General features: G+C 35.2%; 1 protein-coding gene across 12 annotated transcripts in view; it reads left to right on the forward strand.

Annotated features, from left to right (window-relative positions):
* The window catches only part of CCSER2 (coiled-coil serine rich protein 2), a 189706-nt gene that overhangs the window by 135173 nt on the left and 36491 nt on the right, over positions 1-18042 (forward strand). For all 12 annotated transcript variants that reach the window (XR_005358079.1, XR_005358077.1, XM_038534505.1 and 9 more), the window contains 2 exons: positions 3742-3825; positions 9367-9453. Coding sequence is in view for 10 of the 12 variants with exons in the window: in XM_038534505.1 (XP_038390433.1) it covers positions 3742-3825; positions 9367-9453 (171 nt within the window). In the remaining 2 variants the exon portion in view is untranslated. The remainder of the gene's footprint in view (positions 1-3741; positions 3826-9366; positions 9454-18042) is intronic.

Genomic DNA, 18042 nt, shown 5'->3' on the forward strand with positions numbered 1-18042 from the left:
AAAGGCTCCATGCCCAACTCAGAGTTTGACATGGGGCTAGGTCTCACAACCCTGAGATCATGACCCCCAGACAAAATCAAAAGTTGGATGCATCAAGGCTCATTAACTTGATTTGATTGATTTTCTAATTTAATTTGATTTATGTTTTCTCTAAGAATATATAGAAATGATATTATTCCTTAAACTTTGGAAGACTTTGCTAAGAAAACATCTGGCCTTCAGTATTTCTTTTACAGAAAGCTTAAATTGTGAATTAACTTTATTAATAATAATCACAGATCTACTCAGATTGTTTCTTTTGGGTGAGTTTTGATAGTTTGTGGTTTTTGAATAATTTCTTCATTTGATGTAAGTTGTCAAATTTGTGTGTATAGAGTCACTCATAGTATTATTGCCTTATTTACTTTTTTTTTAAGATTTTATTTATTTGAGAGAGGGAGAGAGCGAGACAAAGGAGGAGTGGGGTTGAGGGGAGAAGGAGAAGCAGGGACTGAGCAGGGAGCCCAATTTGGGGGCTCAGTCCTTGGACCCTGGAATCATGACCAGAGCTGAGGCCAGATGCTTAACCGACTGAGCCAGTTGGTTTTCCACCTTACTTATTACTTTTAAAGCCTGAGACATCTGTAGTGATATCCCCGGTTTCATTCCTGGTATATGCTTTCTTTGTCCTGGTATGTATCTGATTTGTGCCTTCTAACTTTGTTCTTTGGCAGTTTTACAATTGTCAAATAATTAGTTTTTGGTTTCATTGCTTTCTTTCTATTTCTTGATTTTCAATTTCATTTAATTTGTGCTCTTTATTATTATTTTTTCTTTCTGCTTGTTCTGGATTTATTTTGCTTCAGTTGTGCATTTGACACCTTTGTTTTATTCTAAGCATTTCTACAGTAATTTTCCCTCTAAGCATTGCTTTAGTTGAATTCCACAAATTTTGATAATGTGGTAACTTCATTTTCCTTCAAATCAGAATAATACCTTATTTGTCTTCAGGTTTCTTCTTTGACCCATGGATGATTTGGAAATTTATTATTTGCTTTCTAAGAGTTTGAAGATTTCTAATTAAATTCCCTTGTGTTCAGAGAGCATGCTTTGTCTATTTTCTATTCTTTTAAAATGAGCTTCTCAAATATGTAATTTATGTCTTTCACCATATTTGAGGTGTTTTTATCCATTATTTCTTCAAACATTTTTTTCTGCCCCCGACCCTTCCTTCTGTGACTTTAATGGTGTGAATATTACATCTTTCCTTCTTGTCCCATAGCTCCTTCAGTAGGCTCCGTTTTATTTTTCTCCTTTTTTCTTTTTTCTCTTCATTGTTCAAATTGCATGATTTCTGTTGATCTGTCTTCAAGTTCAGTCTGTCATCTCAAATGCTGTTATTTAGTCCTGCTAGTGCATTTTAAAATTTAGTTATTGAATCTTTGTAGTTTTAAATTTTGTATGTGTTTCCACTTGATATATTGTTTCTTTGGTGAGACTTTCTCTTTTCATTTCCTTCAAGACTTCTTACTTTTGGAGAATTTTTGTAATAGCCCTTTTAGAATCTCTTTCAATGAATTCCAACCTCTGTCTTGTTTTGGCATTGGTGTTTGTTGATTGTCTTTTCTTGTGTAAATTGAGATTCTCCCTGTTGTTTGTAGGTTGAGTAATTTTGGATTATATCTTAAATCTTTGCATGGTTTGCTGTGAGACACTTAATTTTGTTTAAATGTTATGGAGAATATTGTGGTTCTTGGGGTTTTTGCTTTTGTTTTTTGTTTTTATTTTAAAGCAGGTAAATACTCTGGGTTCAGGCTAGAAGTTCCAGCTGGCCAGCCACGTTTGGGTTATGGTCATAATGTCAGTTCTATTTCAAAGGTTTTGTGCCATACTTCTCAGATCTGTTCTTAGTATACATCTTTCAGAGGCTAGATTGGGTCTGGGCAATGTTATTTCTCAGTCTTTAATATACTGTTTAGGATCAGATTCAAGCCAAGTGCTGCTGAGGTGTGAACCTAGAAATTTACATACAGCTTTCTGGAGTCACTTTCCTGTGCTGGTACTTCATGATCTCCCAGATATTTTTACCTGGGGTTCCCATTTTTGTTCCTCCACCCTTAAAGCTGGTGTTTTATTTTTCCTGTTCTGCTGCTTGCTTTCCACAGTTATACCCATGTCCAAGGCAAAAGTGGTGTATACTTGTGTTGTGTCCCATTCTTTAGGGTTCCTGCTTTGCAATGGGCAGGAAGATGATGGAGATGTTTGGAAATAAGTCAGATTTTACAGTTCCTTTTATTCTCAAATAAATAGTTAGATGTGGGGTTGTCTTTATAGGTCAAGTCGTTTACGACAGAGATGAACTTTTTACTGAGATGAATCTTGTAAAATTTCTTTCTTTTTTCTTTTAAACGTTTAAAGAGGCATTTTAAAAACATTTGTTATTCACTAGGACATTGCCTCCACTCTTATGTCAAATTCTTTGTCTTCATATAACAGCACAATAAAAATATATTTATTGTATAAATTTGACAGATCCTTATTTTTTGCTGTCAATCAGTATTACCTATTGAACTTTACTAAATACACATTTGTAGACCCCACACCTAGAGATTCTGGTTCATTTGGTATACAGTAAATAAAAAAGAAAATGACCTACATGATTATGTCTTATACTTTAGCACTCTTGTTTTAATACAGGACATTTCTATGGTCTAAGAGATTTTCTCAGGATAGTTATGTCTGAGGAAGATTGTGATGGCAGTGATCTTGAAGCTTGTTGATTCAGTAGGTGTCCCAAGGCAGCTGGATACCATCTGAACAAACCAGGTGTCCGGCCACATTTGTGCTGCCTTGGTCAGGGGCTCAATCCCTCACCATTATTCCAGACATATTCTTTACTGATCCATCTTTCTTGAAATTGTCTGTGAATTATTTAATATGTCATTTCTTAGTTGGTTATTACTAACCAATACAGCAAGAGGTAGACCTTAATTCTTATCTTGTCATTTTCTTTATTGCATTTAAGGAGAAGAAGTTTGATTTTTTTTTCAAATTCTGTTGAAGTATAGCGTACATCCAGTAAGGTACTTAAGGTATACCAATCTTAAGTGTGCAGCTTAAACTTTTCATATGTACCTACTCATATAACCACCATACAGTCAAGACATATCCGGCATCCTAGTAGGTTTCCTAATGCTGTTTCCCAGTCAATAGCCCCTTTCCCCTGAGTCAACACCTGTTCTGATTTCTAACACCATAAATTAGTTTTTTCTGCTATCAGGCTTTGTATAAATATAGTCCTGCAATATGTATACTCTTGTCTAATACTTTTGATCGAATGACTTTTGTGGTCAATCCTTGTTGAGGTATTGTTTCTGACTTAGAAAACAACATACTCAAAACCGTATCTAAACCAAAGCACATATAATTTGACTTTCATTTTGCTTTTTGTAGTTAAGATAATCTTCAAATTTTATAGGAAATTTTCCATATTCTTTTTCCTACTCTAAAACTTTCAAGGGCTTTTTATTTCATCCACTCATGTAGTGTCTGTTATTTATTTGCACAAATTATTCTTGCCCTAGCACTCTTCTTTCCCTCTTCCACATTGCCTTCTACCTCTGTGTAGGTATAAAAAGAAGATTTCTAAAATTTAATTCCTGTTCTTTGCCATGGTAGCATTTGGTCGGGGTGAATTCAGGTTGAAATGAGTGTCAGCAATTACTCTATTAATCTCATGTTTTCCTTCTCTTCTCTCTGTAGCATGATGGAAGTGGTTCGCTGCATGATATTCAGCTATCATTGCCATCCAGTCCAGAACCAGAAGATGGTGATCAAATATATAAGGTATAAATAGTAGTCATGCTAAATTTTTCAAAATTCTTTTTTATTACTAAAATTACAAAGCAGTAACCATTAAAACATTTAGCAGTAAATGTATCAAAACCTGAAGCTTTGCTGTGTTGAGTTTTAATCAGGTCTACTTTTAACTTTTGTTACCTTATAAAGTGTTATCACTGTAGTATTTGAATTTGAATTTATTTTATCAGTTGGATTATTATTTGTCTCTATTCAGGATTCTTTTTCTTAAATCAATAGTTATTACATTTTAAAATTATTTTTTATAATTATGAATAAGTTTTTAAAATATAACTACCAATCAAAATGATTAACAGGTACTTCTCACATAGAATCACAACACTGAAGATATAGACTGAAAATGAGATTAACTCATCTTTTTTCATGTTTAAAAATACAATTATAGGGATCCCTGGGTGGCGCAGCGGTTTAGCGCCTGCCTTTGGCCCAGGGCGCGATCCTGGAGGCCCTGGATCAAATCCCACGTCGGGCTCCCGGTGCATGGAGCCTGCTTCTCCCTCTGCCTGTGTCTCTGCCTCTCTCTCTCTCTCTCTCTCTCTCTCTCACTGTGTGCCTATCATAAATAAATAAAAATAAAAAAATACAATTATAGAATACGGATGCATTTTAGTGTTTGAAAGTATATTTTTATAATTCTCATTTTTTGTTTATTTATTTATTTTTAAAGATTTTATTTATTTATTCATGAGAGACCCAGAGAGAGAGGCAGAGCCAGGCAGCAGGAGATAGGCCCCCTGTAGGGAGCCCAATGCGGAACTCGATCCCAGGACCCTGGGATCACGACCTGAGCCAAAGGCAGACGCTCAGCTGCTGAGCTACTCAGGCACCCCTCATTTTTAGTTTAAAAAAGCTTTTTTTTGGGGGGGCAGTTATTTCTGAAGTACATGAAAGTATTCTTGATTTAATGTTTCCAAGTTAAAATTGATTCTTTTACATTCTATTTTCAGGGTTTGGTAGTCAACAAACAATCTTGAAGTACTGGTTGCTTACAATGACAAAACTGTATTTTTCACTTGTTATTTTTTAACATGTTGCATACTGGCTATAGATCAGCTGGAATTCTATGCTGCTGCTTCATTCTGGGACCCAGGTTGAAGGATTAGCCCCTACCCTGGGACATGTTTTTGTAGCTAAGGGAGAAGATCATTGGCATAACCACATTTGGATTCTGCTTGCATGTTACATATTTCACTTCCAAATCAAGTCAAGTAGCCAACCCTGGCATTAGAGATCAGAGAAGCATGATTTTCTCATAGGATATGGGGTGACTTACTGGGAACAATATTGTCTATAAAACAACCAAAAAATCAAAAGAATAAAGCATTAGTAGTCACGTCTGGTTTTGTAGTTTTGGTGTTTCAACATGTTATCTTACCTGTTCTTGCAAATTTCTTCCTGTCTCTGTGCTTTCTTCCATCCTATTGTGAGTATAGTATTCTAAATCAGCAAATCTGCAGTAGGACAGGTCTTTTTTTAAAAAAAAAAAAAAACAAACTTTTACATATATAGTGGTTGAGAACCATTGACTTAGGTGATCTCTGATCATCTCTCAATTTTAAGGTTTGTGACTGACATTTTCAAAGTAAAGTGGACTTTTTCTGCATTCTTTTGGGAAAAATTTTGCATATAAAGAAATAATTTTTAAAGAAAAAAATTTAATTCCAACTTTTTTACACAACTAGTGTCAATTTTTTTCTGTGTTCCTTTTAGTTTGTCTATATATTTAATGTTACGTGGTAGACATATCATTACATGATATTTATTTATTTTTCCTTCCAAGTCATTCCTAGTTTTCCTTTTCGAAGGTGAGATGCTGTAGCTGATTCTGCTCCAGTATACTAGACTCTCTTGCATGTCAAATTCCCAGTTATGTCCCCTTCTTGTCCAAGAGGGTTTAGCAGTGTAGTTTTAAATGATACAAATATGGTGACTTGTGTCATTGGAAATTTAGGGTCTAAAATCTCTACTGGACCTGCCATGTCTCTAATCTTTTTTATCTCAGGACAGCTCCCTCTCCCATTCCCCCTGATGAGCTAGTCTCAATATTGACCACTCTCTTCAAGCCTCATTATCGGCCACTCTTCTCCATTTCTGCAGGTGGCCTTGTGTTCATCAAGCAAGATCTGGTACATGCCTTCCTGCCCTCTGACTTACCTGTATCTGTTATCATTCTCATTCACTTTGCTCCAGTTACAGGGCAAAAATAGCCACTATATACTATAGAAGACCATTCTTTGTTAGGTTCTTGGCTATCTTCTGCTGCTATTAAGGACCTAACTACCTCCTCTTCTCTCATCTCTCTTCATTGTGCTTTCTCTACTTTCTCTTTATCCTCAGTTTATAAATTTCTGTATTTTATCTATCATAAACCAAATAAACCTTCCTTGACTCTCCTTAAACCTTTTTCCAGTTAACCTGGAAACCTGGAAAAATGAAAGCAGCTACTGGTTTTAATGCTATAGACATTTGGGGTGACTGTTGTCTTAAAAGCTTTATCCTTGATTTTTATGTCATTCTCTCTAAAACTCCTTATATTCCTCAACATTTTCCCATTTTCCCTTTTCTTTCTAGGTTCCTTCTCTTCTTTAGGATATAGATTTATATCTTTTATCTGGTTCTTTTTGAACTTTTTACTGTCATGATTTCCATATATGACATATCTTTTGATAACATAAAATTTCTTCTTCATACTTAGTAATCCAGTTGCCCTGTGGACATTTCCACTGTGTCCCACCCACAGGTATCTCTAATAGTATATCTAAAACTCACAGATATTCCTCTTTGGATATATTTCTCTTCTTTTATTCTCTCTCTCTTTCTTTCTTTTTTTTTTTTTTTTTTCAGTGACACAACTAATCACCATATCACCCTAGAAATAGAGGTAGGAAGCTAGAAATATATGTCTTACTCTTGACTGCCCCTTGTACTTTTTGTTTCACATGAAGAGAATCACCAAAATCTCCTAATTTTGATTCCTGCTCTTCTTCCTTCTTCTCCCTATTATCACTCTATCGGGTCAGGCTCCTTTTGTCATCTGGAGTATTACATCTTGGTAACAAGTTCCCTAGCCTAATTGTGTTGTCGCTGTCAAGTTTATCCTCCGAACAGCTGTCAAATTCATCTCCAATGCACTGGCACTCCCCTGGCTTATTAGGCCATGCTTGGTATTCATGGCTGTCTATGATTGGGCCCTTGCCTAATTTACTGATCACATTAGTACCTGTTGTTCACTACAGCCTTTGTGCAGCGACATCACTGCTTGTAATTCTCCAAATATGGTATGCTAGGCTTGCCTTCGTCTCTGTATTGTTGTATAATACAGAGGACTGTATAATCTCTGTATTGTAATACAACAATACAGAGTATCTCTGTATCTGAGAATCTCTTACTCTAAAATCCAAAGCCTGATACACTTCTGTGTCTTTGGAACTCATTCTCATCCTTTAAGGCTTCCCTGGAGTTACCCATTTCCTGATATGTTCTCCTTTGCCCATCATTATGTGTAAAATCCTTAGAGCAGTGCCTATACTCTATACATGTTGGCTCTTAATATGTTATCACATTGTATTTCGATTTTATTTTCAAGTCTATTTCTGCCAACACTGGCAGAACCTAGTAGTGCCTGAATGATGGCTATGTTGTATTTCAGTAGCCCCCCCCCCTTTGAGACAATTGTGAATTTGTAAACTTTTAGATAATACCTTGTCATAGGTTTTTCCATACTTAGGATTGTTTCTTTGTGTGAGATAATTGAATCAGAATGCAAGCATTTTTATGACTCTTCTGTGTATAGCCATGTGTTTCCCAGAAAGGCTAGTTTTGATGTCTGATAATGTACCATTCTTTTCCTGCAATTTTGTTAATCACATTGAGTATTTCTCCCCCCAACTTAATACCCATAAAATAATACCTTAATTCTTGAATTTGTATTTCTTCAACAAGTCAGATACAACATTTTGCTAATTATCTGTATATTGGTGAGTACTGGTTTATTAGTCTTGGGGCCTAGAAAATGATCCTTTTATGTTTGAACAGGCTCTTCATATACTTGAGTATAAATCCTTTATCATATAGGTTTTCACCAGCTTTTAGCTTTAACATTAATTGTATGGATGCTTTAAAATTTTATATAATCAAATATACTTCTTATATCTTAATAGCTTTGTTTGTCACATAGCTTAAAAGTGTATCCTTCATAATCTGCAGTCTGTCTCTTTTTTTGGTCTTGATTTATAATTAAAAAAAGTTAAACTCTTTGAATTGGAATGGAAATCATTTTTTACTTATAATAAACAGTCTTGCTCCAGTTGACAGTATATACATAACAGCATTACAAAAATATTTTCTTCCCCATTGTTTGTGATACTTATGTGATATGTTAAAGCCTTTGTGAAATGTCTCTTTCTGATCTCATTAAAGAGACTGAGATTTTGTGTTTGTTCCCAATGTATTTGCTAGAGTTGACATCCTTTGCTCAGTAACAACATATTATAATTATTTGCTTACATATTTTTCTCTCTGGAAATATATATCATTCACATATATATCCTAATTTCCTTGCTGGTGTTATTTCCTCAGTATATATTTCTGGATAATCGAATAGTAGTAAGTACAATGAACTAACTATAAGGTAATGATACTTTACACCTGGAAATGTAACCAGATTCCAGCTTAACTTGATAGTAGGTTTCCATTTAATACTATTAGGAATTTCTTATAAACTAAATTGACAGGGTATTTTGTCTTTGAGTAAGGCAGTTTTCAGGAAAGTAGCTCATGGAAAAAGAATCTCGCTATTACCCTGTTTATCCTTTTGCTGATTACTGAGCCAGCTGTGAAATGGCTCTTTGCCTTTAATTATGCTGTTCCTTCTGTTTGTTGTGCCCTGCATTGTTTTTGATAGGCAACTCTCATACATCCCTTTTAAATTTATCTGAAGTTACTGTTTTGTCTGTAATATATTTTACTATATGGCCTATGTCCCAGTGTCCTTATCTGTAAAAGGGGGATATAATACTATCTACCTCAGGGTCTCAGGTTTGTACTCAGGATCAAATGCTTAGATATTTAAAAGTACCTGATAAGTACTTAATGAATGTTAGCTGTATTGCTACTGTTACTCATTTTTTACATTTTTGAACTCTATTACACTATGAATTCTTTTTTAAAGATTTTATTTATTTATTTATTTGAGAGAGAGACAGAGTATGAATGGGGTGAGAGGCAAAGGAAGAGGGACAAGCAGACTCCCTGCTGAGCATGGAGCCCCACAAAGAGCTGGATTCCAGGACCCTGAGATCATGACCTGAGCCGAAGTCAGACGCTTAACCAACTGAGCTACCCAGGCTCCCCTACACTATGAATTCTTAGAAGACCAAAATGGGTTTTTGTTTGTTTGTGTATAGGTGAATTGCTGGCATATTTAAGAAAAATTTTCCTCTTCACAAACCATCCATTATTCACTCTTCATCATTGATTTAATGCTTATTAATTTTTTAAATATTTCAGAATGAAGATTTATTAAACGAAGTAAAACAACTTAAAGAGGAAATAAAGAAAAAAGATGAAAAAATCCAACTATTAGAACATCAGCTTGTAAGTATTATAGTGTAGTACATAAAAGTAGAGGCTTTTCAAACTGCACCATACATGTGTTTTTTTTTTTTTTTAAGGTCTAGCCAGAATTGAAATTTGACTTTATTTTTGCCTTTCAAAGTTGCACTATTGTATTATATTTAGATTATATGAACTCTGAAAGTATGTGATTTACTTCAATCTAAATACTAAGTATCAAGTGTAAAGAAAGTCTTCATCAAACAACCATTTTCAGTAGCCTTCATTTGGAGATTTTGAAATTCACCAGCTTATATTCATGTTATTGATGAAGGCCTGTCTTCCTTCATATATGTTTAAAGAAATGAACTGGTGAATTGAGAACAGGGCGTTTATTCTCTCTGAGAGCAGAAACTAAACTGGATAGTAGGCTTAGATTTCTGTCAGTAAGACTGTCAGAGTGAGTGGTATTCTAAGAAAATACTTCCTCCCCTTGGATATATTGCAGGATCTCTCAGAGTCATGTTTGGATCTTTGTAATTTTATAATTGTTACAATTTCAAGTGTCAGTCTCCTATAAAAAGAATATGTCGGGATCCCTGGGTGGCCCAGCGGTTTAGCGCCTGCCTTTGGCCCAGGACGCGATCCTGGAAATCCGGGATCGAATCCCACGTCGGGCTCCCGGTGCATGGAGCCTGCTTCTCCCTCTGCCTGTGTCTCTGCCTCTCTCTCTCTCTTTCTGTCTCTGTGACTATCAGAAATAAATAAAAATAAGAAAAATAAAAATAAAAAAAAGAATATGTGCAGCAGTTTGAACTTAATTATAATTTAGTTCGTAAAATCTGAAAGGCCAGGATAATAACGTTATGGCATAAAAATGACAACAGGCCAAGGAAAATCTTTGTTGCAAGTCAAAAGCATGTTTTGGTATAACAATGGAATTCAGCAATATGAAATATTAATCTCACTTAGAATATAAAGGTTATTATGAACTCTGAGCCACTGAGGTCAGATTACAGAAATCAGGCTGATGAATAAATAATGACAGATGAATCAGATGTTATGTTTTAAGTATATGAAGAAAACTTACAAATCTGAGAAACGAATGAATGAATATTGCAAATTGAGGGCCTACCAAATATAAAATTAAGAAGGAAAATAATAAGACCTAACACTTGTATTTTAAAACTAAAATAGGAACCTAGCTAGTTTTTAAGGAGAAGAAAAAAGCATCAGGAAATTAAGTAAGCTTCAGATTTTGCAAAAATGTATTACAGAGCACAAGAATTGTGTCTAGTACACTTCAGAAAAAGGTTATGCCCTTACATTTTATATCTAAACATATTTTTATTCATATACCAAGGTAAAATTTCAGACCTTTACTGTCTTGAAAACTATGCCATTCAGTTATCTTTGTAAAATTGCTTAATAATGCATTCCAAATACCTGAGGGAGGAACTTAAAAATAACTCAAGAATTGGGAGGTAAAGATTAAAATGCGTGGCTCAGTTGGTTGGGTGTCGGCCTTCACCTCAGATCATGATCCCAGGGCCCTGGTATTGAGTCCCACATTGGGCTCCCTGCTGGGGGTAGGGGGAAGCCTGCTTCTCTCTCTCCCTCTGTCTGCCACTCCCCCTGCTTGTGCTCACTCACTCTCTTTCTGTCAAATAAATAAATAAAATCTTTAAAAAATAAATAAATAAATAAAGGAAGCCATTTTCAGGTAGGATAGATGGGCTAAACTTCCCAACCAGTAATGGGAGAAAACTTTTTGCTCCTTATTTTATCTTATGTAATTATATATCATTTGAATGTTGGACTTTTTTGAATTTATACATTTTATTTTCTGAAATGAAAAGTTTTTTTTTAAATTTTTAATTCCTGTTAAATTCTTGAAAATGTTTAAGTAAAATTCAGGTTTGAGGAAGGAAATATGGAAAATCCTGAAGAAGTCAGAAGTACTGAAGTTTTTATCTTCTACAAATGGATTTTTAAAATTATTTTTATATACTTAAATAAATTATAAAATGTTTATGAAATGCTTTTAAGATAACTGTTAGGTTAGAATAATGAATCTTGCAAAAGATATTTAAAAAGACATAAAAAGTAGGAAAATACCAAGGATATCTAAAAACAGCAAAACCAAGGTGACAGATTAGATCAAATTTAAGAAATATAACAGTAAATGAAAATGGTCTTATCTCCCACAGTTTCATTGAGGATTTAATGCAAAATCCAGTAATTTTCTTTGTATATAAAGGAAATTTTAGATCACGTAAAATGGTATAATGCTGAACATAAAAAGGTTGAGTGAGACAGAATGAAATTATTCTCATCAAAATGCTGGGGTTGCACTAGAAAAACAAATTTAGGTTGGAAAAAAATTATGAAAAGAGCTCACTGTATATTGATATATGATTAATAAGTAATGAAAATTTAAAGCTTTTTATATTAAGTTTTAATAGTATTCTGTTAATATATTTCTTTAGAAAATAAGAACAGTTCATAGCTGAAGTATTACTGTCCTTAACCACTTAATAGTGAATCCTTAATGTCTTCTAATATCCTAACATCTTTAGGTTGCCCTAGTTTCAAAAATATCCTGTGCCTTTGTACATTACATCTGGTTACATCTCTTAAATCTCTTAATTTAGAACTGTTCTTTTTCCTTGTTGTATTGGCTTGTTGAAGAGACTGTACTGACTTGTTGAAGAGACTTACCTTGCAAATAATTTTTATAAAGATTGTAGAAATGTCTAAGAGAATCCTAAAGAAAGAAAACAGAAGAAAAGTTGAAAGCATTACTTCTCAGCAAAAGGTTCTTTGAAATTCTCTGTATTTGCTATATTAAACCTAGAAATTATATTTATTTTAGAAGAGCTCATTACCTATCTTTAGTTTAGTAATGGAACTCTAGGAAGTCACTTGTTCAAATCAAGAGAATTTAGAAAGATATAAACCACTGTAGGTAGAGATCAGTAGCAACATTTTTCACATTATGAAAATTAAAATTGTCTTTCTATTTAAAATACTTTTTCTTTCCTCACATCTCTAAACTATTTTTCTTAATAGCAAAACATCATCATAAATTAGAGGACTTTGTTTTGACTTCAGTATTAATTAGCTGAATAACATTGGCAGTTTCTACCATTTTCCAGTGCTTTTCTTATCAAAAATGTGAAGGTTTTGGATGCTGCGAAGATGGTGGAGTAAGAGGATCCTAAACTTAGCTTATCCCACAGGTGTACCTAGATAACACTCACATCAGTGCAAATAATACAGAAAATGAGCTGATGACAGGTGGAAGAAACTCCATAACTAAAGGTAGAGAGGAAGCCACATTGAAGAGGGTAGGGGGCAGCCCGGGTGGCTCAATGGTTTAGTGCCGCCTTCGGCCCAGGGCATGATCCTAGAGACCCGGGATCAAGTCCTACATCGGGCTCCCTGCATGGAGCCTGTTTCTTCCTTTGCCTGTTTCTCTGCCTCTCTCTCTGTCTTTCCCTCTCTCTGTGTCTCTCATGAATAAATAAATAAAATATTAAAAAAAAAAAGAGGATAGGAAGAGTGGAGATGTGGTGGGGAACAAAAGAGACTGCAGCCATCTGTGGAGAAGAGGGAGGCCCAGGCATGGAGAAGGGAGAGAAACACACTATCACACTGGGATGCCTGCTCAGGGAAGACAAATCCCCATAACATTTGGCTTTGAAAGCAAGAGGGACTGAATTTCATGAGTTCTTACAAGGAGACTTAAAGCCTGGAATTTTAAAAATCCGTGGGCTTGGATCTGAGAGAGCCTGAAGGGTGAGAGGAAGTGGAGTCCCTGCCCTTCAAGAGATAGCATGATGACCCACAGAGATACAGCATAAAAGCAGCAGTTTGAAAAACACAACAAACAAAAGGGAGAGTAGTTTACTCATTTTGGAGCATGTCCTTGAGGGGCAAGGATTGCTGAGGAATTTCTGCAGGAACAGAGGAGATGGCAGTGCCATCTGCCTCCTCCACTCCCCCAGCATAAACACATGGCCACCTGTGTGAACCAGCCAAGTACTGATATTCACTAACTAACTTGCTAACACCAAGCCCTGCCCACCTCCCCATGCTTTGGGATATCCATCCTTCCCAGTCATACTTGTTTCAACCCCCAGTACTGCAGGTCCCCTCCCCCAGAAGACCTATATAAACCTTGCCAACACTGTCTCCTGACCCAGGCATTTTGCAAGGGCCCATTGGCAGTAGGCCCTGTGGAAGCCCATGGTGTTAAAATTGTGCACTGCACCCTAGCCAGGAACCAAGCACTGCCCACAACAGGCAAAGAGAACCTCTGCAGACAAAAGAAAAAGTGAACAGGACACAACACCAGAGCATACACAACACACATAGAAGAAACTCCACCGTGAAATGCCTGGGGAACAAGGAGCACTGCACTGCAGGGCACTCTAGGACCTCTTCTTCATAAGAGCTTTATTTTTCAAGAGCAGGGGACATAGCTAAATTTCCTAACACTTGGAAACAGACACAGGGAGTTAGACAAAATGAGGAGACAGAGAAATATGTCCCAAATGAAAGAAAAGGACAAGACAACAATAAGAGACTTCTAAGGGAAACAGATATAAGTAATATGCCTGATAAAGAATTTAAAGTAATGATGATAAAGATACTCTCTGGACTTGATAAAAGAGTGGAAGACATCAGTGAGATCCTTAACAAAGAGATGAAAAAGAACCACAATCAGAAATAACACAACAAATGAAATAAAAAATACAACTAGATGAAATAAATAGCAGGCATAGAAGAAGCAGAGGAATGAATTAGTGGCCTGGAAGAGATTAATGGAAGGTAATCAATCTGAGCAGGTGAGAGAAAAAAAAAATTATGCAAAATGAGAATAGACTTAGGGAACTCAGAGACTCCATCAAGCATAATATATGGGGATCCCAGGAGAAGAAGAGCGTAAAGGAGGCAGAAAATTTATTTGAAGAGATAGTAGCTGAAAACTTCCCCACTCTGGGGAAGGAAACAGACATCTAGATCCAGGAAGCATGAGGATCCTCCAACAAAATTAATCCAAAGAGGTCCACATCAAGACATATAGTAATTAAAATGGCAAAAAGTAGTGATAAAGAGAAAATTCTAAAAGCATCAAGAAGAAAGAACACAATTGCATTAAAAGAGAAACCCCCTAAGGCTATCAGCAGATTTTTTCAGCAAAACTTCAGGCCAGAAGGGAGTGGCATGATATATTCAAAGTGCTGAAAGGTAAAATCTGCAGCCAAGAGTATTCTATCCAGCAAAGCTATCATTCAGAGTAGAGAGAAGTTTTCAGACAAGCAAAAGCTAATGGAGTTATTGACCACTAAACCAGCCTCACAAAATATGCTAAAGGAGACTCTTTGAGAAGGAAAGACTATAAGTAAGAGTAGAAAAAGTAGGACACATAAAAGCAGTAAAAATAAATGTATCTATAAAAATCAGTCAAGGGATTCGCAAAATAAAAGCATGTTACCTAAATGTAGAGAGAAGAATAAAGAGTTTGTTAAGCGACACATCAACTTAATATAGACTACTATATGCAGAAGATGTTCCATACGAACCTTGATTTGTAACCACAAATCAAGTCCCAGTAATAGATATGAAAAAGTAAAGAGAAAAGAATCTAAGTATCTCACTAAAGAAAGCCTAAAAGAGAGCAAAAAAGAAAAGATCAGAGAAGAACTGTAAAACAAGCAACAAAATGGCAATAAATATATGTGAGTACTTACATTGAATGTAAATGGACTAAATGCTCCAATCAAAAGGCATAGGGTGACAGAATGAGGACAAAAACAAGACTTACCTTTATGCTGCCACAAGAGACACATTTCGGACCAAAGGAAACTGCAGATTGAAAGTTAGGTGATGGAGAAACATTTATCATGCAAATGAGTCTGAAAAGAAAGTAGGGGTAGCAGTACTTATATCAGACAAAATAGACTTAAAAAAACTAGCAAGAGATAAAGGACACTATATAACCATTGAGGGGACAGGCCAACAAGAAGATATAACAATAGTAAATATGTATGCATCCAACATGGGAGCACTCAAATACATAAAATTGTTAATAACAAATATAAAGGAACTAATAATTCAGTAATAGTAGTGGGCTTAAACACCTCATTTACATCAACAAACAGATTATCTAAACAGAATCAACAAACAGTGGCTTTGAATGACACTCTGGGCCAGATAAATTTAACATATGTGATTAGAACATTACATCCTAAAAGCCAGAATGCACATTTTTTTCAAGTGCACATGGTACATCCTCCAGAATGTATTACATATTAGGCCACAAAACAAGTCTCAACAAATTCAGAAAGATCAAAGCCATACCATACATCGTTTCTAACTACAGCACTATGAAACTGGAAGTAAGCCACAAGAAAAGAATCTGGAAAGAGTAAATACATGGAGGTTAAATAACATACTATTAAAGAATGAATGAAAAATTACGTGGAGAGAAATAAAAATTGCTACATTAAGAAGCAAGAAACATCTCGGGACACCTGGGTGGCTCAGTGGTTGAGCATCTGGCTTTGGCTCAGGCATGATTCTGGCATACCAGGATGGAGTCCTGCATTGGGCTCCTTGTGGGGAGCCTGCTTCTCCCTCTGCCTGTCTCTCTGCCTCTCTCGGTGTCTCTCATGAATAAATAAAATCTTAAAAAAAAAAAAAAAAGAGGAATCAAGAAACATCTCAAATAAACAACCTAACCTTACCCCTAAAGGAGCTAGGAAAAAGAACGAACAATACTCATAACCAGCATAAGGAAGGAAATAATAAAGACTAGAGCAAAAATAAATGATACAGAAACTTAAACAGTAGAACAGATCAATGAGATCAGGAGCTGGCTCTTTGAAAAGATCAGCAAAATTGATAAATATCTAATAAGTCTAATAATCAGACTTATTAAGAAAAAGAGGACTCAAAATCACAAATCTAAGAGGAGAAATAACACCCAGCAGAACAGAAATACAAATGATTATAAGAGAATATTTTGAAAACTTTTATGCCAACAAATCAGACAACCTAGAGGAAATGGATAAATTCCTAGAAACGTCATCTTTCTAAACTGAAGCAGGAAGAATAAAAAATTTGAAAAGAGCAATTATCAGCAATGGAATTGAATCAGTAATCAAAAAACTACCAATAAACAAAATCATATAAAGACATCCCAAAAAGAACCATAGGATAAGATCTCTGATGAACATAGATGCAGAATTCCTCAACAAAATACTAGCAGATTGAATCCAACAATACATTAAAGCAATCATTCACCATGATCAAGTGGGATTTATTGCTGGAATGCAAGGATGGTTCAATATTTGCCAGTCAATCAACATGATACATCACCACAATAAGACAAAAGATAAGAACCATATCATTTCAAGAGATGCAGAAAAAGCATTTGGAAAAGTACAACATTGGTCAAGATAAAAAACCTCAAGAAAGTAGGTTTACAGGGAGCATACATCAACATAATAAAGGTCACATATGAAAAATCCATGACTAACATCATACTCAATGGGGGAAAACTGAGAGCTTTTCCTCTAAGGGCAGGAGCAAGTCAAGGATGTCCAGTCTCACCACTTTTATTCAACATAGTATTGGAAATCCTAGCCACGGCAATCAGCAACAAAAAGAAATAAAAGGCATCCATATTGGTAAGGAAGAAAAACCTTTACTTTTTGCAGATAACGTGATACTTTATGTAGAAAACCAAAAGACTCCACCAAAAAAACTACTAGAATTGACAAATGAATTTAGGAAACTTGCAGGATACAAAATCAGCATACAGGAATCTACTGCATTTCTATGTATTAATAATTAAGCGGCAGAATGAGAAATTAATAAAACAATCCCATTTGCCATTGCACCAAGAATAAAATACCTAGGAATAAACAACCAAAGAGTGAAAGACCTATACTCTGAAAACTATAAAATATTGATGAAAGAAATTGAATATGACACAAAGAATTGGAAGGACATCCCATGCTTATGGATTGGAAGAACAAATATTCTTAAATTGTCTGTATTACCTAAAGCAATATCCAGATTTAATACAGTTGCTATCAAAACACCAACAGCATTTTTTTCACAGAACTAAAATAAGGAATCCTAAAATTTGTGTGGAACCACAAAAGACCCCAAATAGCCAAAACAATCTTGAAAAACAAAACTTGTGGTATTTGAGATGTCAGGTTATATTACAAAGCTGTAGTAATCAAAACAGCATGGCCCTGGTATAAAAATAGACACATAGGTCAGTGGAACAGAATAGAAAACTCAGAAATAAACCTGCAATTATAAAAAAATAATAATAAAAATAAATAAAAATTAAAAAAAACCCTGCAATTATATGGTCAATTAATATGCAAAGGAAGCAGAAATATGCAATGGGAAAGATTGTCTCTCTTCATCAAATGGTATTGGGAGAACTGAAAGGGCTACATGCAAAAGAAGGAAACTGGACAACTTTCTTCCACTGTACATAAAATAAACTAAAAATGGATTAAAGACCAAGGCACCTGGGTGGCTCAGTTGGTTAAGCATTTGCCTTCAGCTCAGGTCATGATCTCAGGGTCCTGGGGTCAA

The sequence above is a fragment of the Canis lupus genome, chromosome 4 (assembly GCF_011100685.1).
Source record: "Canis lupus familiaris isolate Mischka breed German Shepherd chromosome 4, alternate assembly UU_Cfam_GSD_1.0, whole genome shotgun sequence".
NCBI classification, from domain to species: domain Eukaryota; kingdom Metazoa; phylum Chordata; class Mammalia; order Carnivora; family Canidae; genus Canis; species Canis lupus.